The 8,996-nt window shown below is 52.6% G+C and overlaps 2 protein-coding genes across 2 annotated transcripts; both read right to left on the reverse strand.

The window, feature by feature from the left end:
- Positions 1-1,769: 1,769 nt before the first annotated feature.
- STEHIDRAFT_33838 (glucocorticoid receptor-like protein) lies at positions 1,770-2,731 on the reverse strand (the record flags this gene model as incomplete). The annotated part of the gene is made up of 4 exons (XM_007310794.1): positions 1,770-2,001; positions 2,115-2,126; positions 2,274-2,524; positions 2,606-2,731. Coding segments are annotated over 4 exons (621 nt in total), but the record flags the coding sequence as incomplete, so codon positions are not given.
- Positions 2,732-3,895: 1,164 nt separating this feature from the next.
- Positions 3,896-4,967, reverse strand: STEHIDRAFT_116157 (uncharacterized protein; the record flags this gene model as incomplete). Its single annotated transcript, XM_007310884.1, has 4 exons — positions 3,896-3,973; positions 4,046-4,233; positions 4,684-4,756; positions 4,932-4,967. 4 exons carry the CDS (start codon positions 4,965-4,967, stop codon positions 3,896-3,898), a joined length of 375 nt encoding a protein of 124 aa, XP_007310946.1.
- Between the last annotated feature and the right edge of the window lie 4,029 nt (positions 4,968-8,996).

Raw genomic sequence — 8,996 nt, forward strand, 5'->3', positions numbered from 1 at the left:
AGCGGGTAAGAGCAGGGGATAAGCTGAAAATAGATATGGTCATGTCAGTCGAACGAAACGGAGAGTAGTCGCAAAGGAGGGTATGACTCGCCTGGTATGTTCAGCTACGGGATTTTCTGCAACCCCGACCCGTAAGGTGTCTGCTGTGTCTCCTCCTTTGGTGTCGTCGAGTTCCAGTTGTGCACAAGTGCGCGCCGTCGATGTATACTGCCGGAAGAAAGTGACGGTTGTGGGTGGACAAAGGGAGGAAAAGGAGGTGGAAGGAAGAAGATGAAAGCAAAGCTTGAAGCGCCGAGGGGACGCTTCAAGAGAGTCTAATTCGTGAGAGAAATCAACGATGATTGAGCGCAGATGGTTGTTGAGGGCAGGCGTCCGAGTCGTGACTTGACAGCCTTTGACAGCCCGCGGAATTTCGATTTCTTCACATGCCATTCAAGGCTCGGACAACCATCTATTCGCGCTATATCGGTCTATCAAACCACGGAGCATCGAGAGCGCCCCACGGGTATAGAGCGAGAAGAGTGCCTAGACCAGAATAGACTGAAAAGTTAGGTTTAGGCAGATGCAGTCTTGCTGATGCATTCACAAAGGGAATAAAATACAACAATAGAATAACAGTGGAGATCCCGGTCCGCAATAGGCGCCCTCAGTGGGGATAACAACATCGAAAGCGGTTGAAATTGGCCGACCGGAAATCTCCGCGTTTCGATATAAATGCGCTCGTGCCCCGACATCAGCAAGACTGCATCTGCCTAAACCTAACTTTTCAGTCTATTCTGGTCTAGGCACTCTTCTCGCTCTATACCCGTGGGCATCAGGAAAACCCTCCAGAACTATTTATTCATAAGTGAGAAATAATTATGACACATCCCACTAATTTTGCACATCTGGGTATAATCTGGCTAATGCCAACACATTGATGGACATTTTACTCTAATTATGGCTACTTATAAAGTGGGAATCATAATCTCACACATTTAGCAATAAAACTCACACATTTGGTAGTAATTTATCATTGTCATTCAGTCACTGTGAGCAAATCATATATATTGTAGTACTAGCTAACAACAGGCAGTCACACATGGGTGTACTAGGGAGTTGGGATGACAGAGAATGGCTACATCTTTGCTGGTCAAGAAATTAAACAGTAAGCGAGCATGTAAATATAAGCAAACTGTGGGTGGGACGACAACAGCGCACTCAAAAGCGACATAGCAAAAATATAGTATGTTCATACTCAATTCATACCCAATCACTTAGAATCACCACACCACGCTCCCGCTCGCCGTCTAGTCTCTACACCGTCGGCCACGGACGTTAAGGTGGATGACGTGAATGAGCCGCTGAAGAACGAGTACAAGACGGCGTAGAAAGGAGGGTCAGTCGTGGAGTCGTTGTTCATACAACGACGCTTGTGGCACCTGTGCATGAGACCATCCAAATCGACATCCGAGTTCTCGCCACTGTTCCAGTTGTACGTGATTGAAGCTGAGCATCTGCGAAATATAGCCAGGATGGTAGGGGCCCGGGAAACCAGAAGAGCCAGGTCCGCCACTGCCGCCAAGCGAAAGGTTCAGCGCGTGCTGGAACCCGCCATCCGACGCCGTGGACCCATAGATCGTGCCACTGTCCCCTTGTCCGCCACCAAGCACACCGACAAGCTCGCTCGAGCGTCCCTGGTTATGATGTGCACCATGTCTCGAGTAATCCACGTAGTCAGCATACGTGTCCCCGTAGGCGTCTCTCATCTCACCCCCAAAGGGCCCGACATTCATCTGTGTGGTCAAATCGGGGGCGAGGATCGGGGAGAGCGAGTTGGAGTTGTTCGTTCCGTCATGACCCGAGGTGGGAGAAGTGCGACGGGACGCGCCCGGGGAGGCGGAGGGTGTATCGGGGGGATTCCCACCGATGATGGAGGCATGGTGGGCTTCGTGCCGGGATCGTTTACGAATGACATCAGATTTCATAGAGATGGGTCGGGAAGAACCGTGCAGCTTGAAGCTGTTGTGTGGCACGAACGGGAATGAGAGAAACACGAGGAAGACAAGTCAGCATTTTGCAAGACAAGTGGTGGGAGGGCGATGGGCTTGGGGCGTGTGAGAGAAAGGACTTACTACAAACCGCAGCTGATTGGAAGGAGAAGCAGCGGAGATCACACCACAGAGAGTGGACCAAAGGCGCGAAGGCAAAGGCAAAGAGAGAAGCAGCCAGACAGTCGGATGAGCCTCCAGGAGATGAACGAATATTATCATAAACAGACGAAAGACACTCACGCATTGCAGACAGTCTTGCCCTCGTCATCCTTCCTCCACAGGGGCGTAGCGGTGGTGTTGCAGTTATAGCACTTCGATTCAACAGCAGGTGAAATGAACAAACGAAGGAAATGGAGCCGATTAGTCATATGGTGCAAACGAGGAGAAAGATAGGCAGACTGACCCATAACTTCGTTGGACTCTGGGTGAGGAGCTGCTCGTGAGCGCTCGCCGTGATTGTTGCGCATAGTCTTCGGGCGCGGGCACTTATGCTAGTTGCCGCAGCATTCGACAGGAAAGGGCAATCAGAGCGAAGTGCCCGCGTCGAGAGAAAATTTGACTCAAACACTTACGAGCTTACAGTATAGCCCACAAGTGTTGCAATTGAGCTCGTCGTTCAGTCCCCTCCTCCAGAGCGGGGTGTGCGTCGCGCTACAGTTCGAACACTCTGCCTTATCTCCGCCAGGTGCCGAATGGTTGGTTGGCACCTGCGTAGCCGGGTTGGTTGCTGTTGCACCAGGTCCAGAAGACCGTGTCGTCGCCCCCTGGGTGCGCACGCTCAGCGATGGTCGGGAGTTGCTACTGCTGTTGCCGGTACCATTGTTGCTGCTGCTACCGCCGTTGTTGGTCGGCGCAGGCGCGTTGTTGGTACTGGTACTGTGTGTCTCAAGCTTCGAAGGAGCGGCGGTCTGGGGTGAGTCTGGCCGTTGAGCGAGTAAGTATTCTCGAAGAATACTCTGAGCAGTTACCGGTGGAGTACGGGTCGTAGCGCATGACGATATCGGCGGAGTCGGAGGGGTGTTGGGAGATGTCCATACAGTCATGTTGCTGAGAGTCGTTCTGCCCGTAGAAAATACGCTACCCCAAGGATCGGGACTATACGAAGACTCGAGGATCTCCTCAAGGGGGGTTCGATTGTGGGTCGGAGAATGGAGAAATCGGAGCCGGAATTGCCACGCACGCCTTCGCCATAAGTCATACCGTTCGTCACAGAGGGAGATGAATACAAGAGAGCAGAAGGGCTAAAATTGTTGTTAAATAGAGACGGGAACCGGGGAGAAACATTATAGTCGTCGATTTCAGGCTGGCCAACATCGGTGTGGCGGAGGGCTTGCGGGCCCGCTGGGTGAGAGGAGGGTCCTTGTCGTGGGCATCTGACAGAGTGGGGGCGGAGTCGACCTCGGCCGCGGATGTCCGTGCGGAGGGTCGACCGCGATGGGAACTGTCCTTAAACTCTGCGGACGGCTTGAGGTCGAGTTTTTTGACTGGGGCGGGATTGGAGGAGACGGGAGAAGGTTGGTCGAGGGAGAAAGTGAACTGCATTCGTTTGATAGTGCCAGGCGAGTGTATTGGTTCGCTTCCCGGGTGAGCTCCTTCTCGGCGGCGCGCCGACAGATGATGTCGGTAGAGTGGTTACGCTTGAAGCCAGGAGTCCAAGCTCTTCGATGCTCTTACAAGTGCAAGGACGGGTGGCGTAGGCGAAGAGAGGGGGTGGCGGACAACGAGTTAGAGTCAAGGGTGTCAGAGGTAAAGAGGAAGGAAGACGGTCGATGTGGAGGGGCGCTCACCTGCCTTTCTCCTTGTCGAGCTTGTCGTTCTCATGTTTCGAATGGTTCTTGAGCTCGCGCTTGGGCTTGGCATTGTCAGTGTCGAGGACGAGTTTCTGGAAGTGCTAGAGGCGCCACGTGAGGCTCGAGGTAGCCGGCGATCATGGTGCCCACCTAGCATCGATGATGTCACAACAAAAAATTAAAGAAGGACAAAGAGACAACAAAAGAAAAACGAAGACATACCTTCCATGTCTTGTTCAGGGAGTCGGTATCACCGGGGTTGAAGGAGCCTATAAGGGCCTTGTTGCAGTCGAAGGATTGTGGCACGAGTTGGAAGAACGTGGTGAGGTCCAGCGTCCTCTGTGAGCGGGATGAGGTGGCGGCGGCGAGCGGGGAAAAGAAAAAGGAGTACCTGAAGTAGAGGTACTCGCCTGTGAAGCATCAGCAACATATAAGGAGCAGAAAACACAAATGAGATCTTCGACGAAGAGGAATGAACGTACTGACGAGTGCTTCACCCATCGGTCGGCGTCCCGGACCCATGCAGTCCAGCCTTCGCAGCCAGGACCTCAGCACTCCGCTGCCCATGTTCCCTCCTCCCTGGCCCAGTTTTCGACCCGAATCTTGACGTGACGGTTCGGTAAATACGTCGGGCCTGACGGATGCGATATCGCAACCGGGTATGCCGTGGATAATGTGGGCGGAGATCGGATTGGGCGCGGGTGGGTAGCAGAGGTCGGTGAGGAAGTTCAAGATGACGGATGCTACCCCACCGGGACGCAGCTGGCTATTGTATCTAACTGGGAGGGAAAGGAGGTAGAGGAGGTCGATGAGGTGCTGATGCGGAGAGGCGGTGGCGGATGAGGTCGAAAGGGACTCACCTGAGCCATTGTTCTCTTCATCCACAGCCGCTGTATCTTTCGTCGAGCTCTCCTCCATCCCCATCCCCATTAGCTCGCGCGTTTCATGCGCACCTTTGTTTACGACACAGGAGGATCCGAATAGTCGAACAATGGAAGGTAGATGCGAGACGACAGGGATAGGGAGGTTAAATGTAAGAGAAAGCAGGGGGGCAGTCAATATGCGAAAAAGAAGTCGGAGACGAGGGGAACCAGCGAAAGGGACGCACCTGAACATGTCTCCATTCATTCTCTGCCTCCGTCATCGCATTGCTTTTGTCTGACCTTGCCTCGCGTGCCCATCAACTCGCATCCGTCGTCGAGGGGTTTGTGTACATCCTGGAATTGGGTGGAACAAAGAGAAAGACTTGCGACATGCTCCCTCCCCCCTCGCCCAATTTTCGGCTCTGAGCCTTGACGGGGCGGTGCGGTGAATACGTCGGGCACGCAACCCGGCATGCCGTTGATAATGCAGGCGGAGAGATCGGAATGGGCGCGGGTGGGTTGGCGGCGACAACGAGAACGGGGATGACGGATACTAGGCCACCACTTATGTAGCTGGCTATTGTATCTACGTGGGAGAAAAAGGAGGCGGCGGAGGTCGATGGGGATGCGCTGATGAGAGAGTTTGAGGCGACGGCGAATGAGGTAGAGAATAGGGTACATAAAGAACCGAAAGGGACGCACCTAAGCCATTATTATATTCATCCCCGGCCGCTTTACCGTTCGCAGCCTGACTTTCCTTCATTCCCATACCCGTTTAGCTCGTACGTCCGTTGTCCGGGGAGTTCTGGTGCACAAGGTAGGTTGGGTGGATGGGAGACAGGGGAGACAGGAGAGACAGGAGAGATAGGCATAGTGAAGAGAGTAACAAATGATCAGTACACTGACGACAAGTAAGGACAATGAGAGAAGGTTAGTGTAAGGTGCGCACCTGAGCATACTGTCCTGTACCATGTCCTCCAAGGCCGCCTAGCCTTCGTCCCACCGAGGCGATTACGTGCACGATGCGTGCGGCTGCTTTACCTTTTGTCTGGCCTTCATGCAGTGCCTGTTAACTCGTATAACCAACGCCCGTGCACGACGTAGGTCGAGGTCGGGTGGAAGACGAAGAGTGAGTACCGGCACTCACCTATTGCGTGCTGGTTCAAACTCCGCTGTGCCGCGTCTCGCTTACTCCCGTAGCCGAGTGGCTGCAGGCTGTCACTTACGAACATTGCAACACAACAAAGGCAACAGTGTGCATAGTGACACTCAACATAGCTATGTATAAATTCATCTAAAATACTTCTCTTTAATTTGGTCGCGACAGAATTTTCTAATTTCAGCGTGAACGAGCTACAGGACGAACCATACGCTCATATCAAATCACTCGAGGAGAGTGAAAAGATTCTGTCGCGACCAAACGAAGTGAATGTATGTCAAATAATATACTAGAATTTATAGGATTTACTGGTGGGGTGCACCTTGCCCTAGACGCGCAAGGTCTCGTACATAGGTGCCACCCAGCCAAATCGGTGAGTCTTACTGTGGCCCGCGTCAAAATGGGATGCGGCTTGCCCGGCAGCGTTCAAAGTCCGCCAATTTGCAATGGACATGGCGCTTGGTGGGAACGCCGGTACTCACGAAGAGCAAGAGTTGCAAGGCGCGTTGTCGCCACAAGTTTGCGCCACGCGTTTGTTTGGCCATGTTTGGCTCATGTTGACTTTCGCGTCGCGCACGACTTCTGCTCCTTCGTCCCTCTCTCCATCTCCGCCTTCTTCGCTCGCATGCGCACCCGACCCTCACCATATCCGCAACCTCCATTTCTTGCTCACCCTTGCGTGACCATCCCCGCCCTCTTCTTCCATTGCGTCCTCGTCTTGCTCTCCGTCGCTACGGCAGCCTTCCAGTTGCCGTCGTCAACATTCGCACTCGCCCTCTCGCCACCATCTCACCTTCCGCCTTCCCCTCGCCTCCTCACTGAATTTTTATCCACTCTTTCTTACTTACTCTTTTGCTTTGGTCGTGGTTTTTTGCCTATGCGGTGTTTGCTCGCCCACGTGCGACCTCTTGCATGCACGCACACCCGCAACCGCCCTCATTCGGCCAAGTGGATGGGAGGAACGTTGGTCGATGAACAGGCAGGTGGCGAAGTCGATAAGGTGCGCATACTATCCTCTTACACACCGCTTGTGATACTTAATAATCATGTCGCGCCCTCTTCTTTCTCCCTTTGCTAATGACGTACTCGCGTTCGCCCTCCCCTTCTCACTACCTCATCGTCACTCAACGATACCCGCAGTTAACCCACGATACGGCGGTGACGGCCGGATGAACGAAGTGGGAGGTTGGAAAGGGCTAGTGTAAGTGGTTTTAGCCCTCAGTTTCTCTATCGTGTTCTCTTCCATGATCACACTGTTGTTTTTTTCGACCTTTTTTCCAGGTTTTTCGTCGACGCTCTCCCCCGTTTCTCTCCCTCATCACAACCACACATTCTCTTTGCTTGCTCTCCCGCTCTCATCCCCGCTCCTTCACCGCTCGTCGCTCATCCTCTCACGCAGAACCCCTCACGTTCACGCATACGCGCACCCCCCTCGTTCGTCGAAGTGGATTGCGTTGGGTGCCGCTTTCATTTTCGTTCTTCGCCCTCGTATATGTCTGTCCTCTCGCATGCAGGCTCACACCCTCACGTCCACATCCTTATGCGCATCCCCTCGTACGCGCCCTTTCGCAAGCACGCACACCGGTATGTCCATTGCCCACTCGCATCATTATCTTATTCCCCTCACGTACCCTCGCTCACACAGGGACTCGCCCTCTCGCATGCACCCTATTGCATGCACCCTCTCATAAGTATGTACATCCACACTCACCTTTGCGTTGATGTTTACGTTCTAATATTGTCGCCCTCACGCAAGCGCATACTGTCGCACGCCGTTGCATTCTCGTTCTGTGCCCGCGTTTGCGTTCGCGCTGTGGTCGGTTTGCCCTCACGCACGCTTGCCGTATCATGCTCGTCTTGTATGCTCGCTCTCGCACCTGGACCCTGACTTGCATCGCGTTGGTATCTTTGCCTCGCGCTCACTTACTTTCTTGCCCACAGCCCTCGTAATCTGTGCCTCCCAATTTATTTCCCCTCTTTCCATGCGCACCTCCCTCACACTCGCTCTCGTGTTTGTCCTCGCACTGCACTTGCCCTCTCCCTCTTGCCCTTGTACCTTCTTTCATTCCCTTACCCATGCTCTGGCTCTTCCCTTCATCGTTCAATTCTCTTATTCACCCTTGCCCTCTCTTGTTTACTTTTGGTCACCATCTCTAGCACTGTACCTTCCCGTGTCCTCTGCCCTCGCTCTTACTCTTGCCTGCCACCTCTGGCACTTGGTGTCTTTCCGCGTGCCCACGCTCTCATGCTCCCAGCCTCTCACATATGTTACTCTGTACTACTCTGTACATACTACCTCTAATTGTATTGTATAAGATGGAATGCTTGCATGTAGTAGACTTAGAATGATGTGTTACCTCAATTATGCCTTTTTTTGCCTCTCCATTGCTCCTTGGTGCTATGAGCTTGATGCTGACTGTAATGTGAAGCTGAAGTGCCCTGAGATGTTCTATTTGAGGCCAAAATATGAACAATGTGAACTAAATGTGCCTAAATAGCTGGTGGAAGAATTAGTGAAAGTTATGCAAAATTAGTTCTAAGTTATGCCAAAGTTATGTGATAAATAGAAATAAATTTTGGGTGGACTAGTATAAAACTGATACATCCTAAAACCTCATAATTTTGGCTAATGAGTGATAATTAGTAGTAAATAGTTCCGGGAGGTTTTCCTGATGGGGCGCTCTCGATGCTCCGTGGTTTGATAGACCGATATAGCGCGAATAGATGGTTGTCCGAGCCTTGAATGGCATGTGAAGAAATCGAAATTCCGCGGGCTGTCAAAGGCTGTCAAGTCACGACTCGGACGCCTGCCCTCAACAACCATCTGCGCTCAATCATCGTTGATTTCTCTCACGAATTAGACTCTCTTGAAGCGTCCCCTCGGCGCTTCAAGCTTTGCTTTCATCTTCTTCCTTCCACCTCCTTTTCCTCCCTTTGTCCACCCACAACCGTCACTTTCTTCCGGCAGTATACATCGACGGCGCGCACTTGTGCACAACTGGAACTCGACGACACCAAAGGAGGAGACACAGCAGACACCTTACGGGTCGGGGTTGCAGAAAATCCCGTAGCTGAACATACCAGGCGAGTCATACCCTCCTTTGCGACTACTCTCCGTTTCGTTCGACTGACATGACCATATCTATTTTCA

This window comes from Stereum hirsutum, assembly GCF_000264905.1.
Source record: "Stereum hirsutum FP-91666 SS1 unplaced genomic scaffold STEHIscaffold_22, whole genome shotgun sequence".
NCBI classification, from domain to species: Eukaryota; Fungi; Basidiomycota; class Agaricomycetes; order Russulales; family Stereaceae; genus Stereum; species Stereum hirsutum.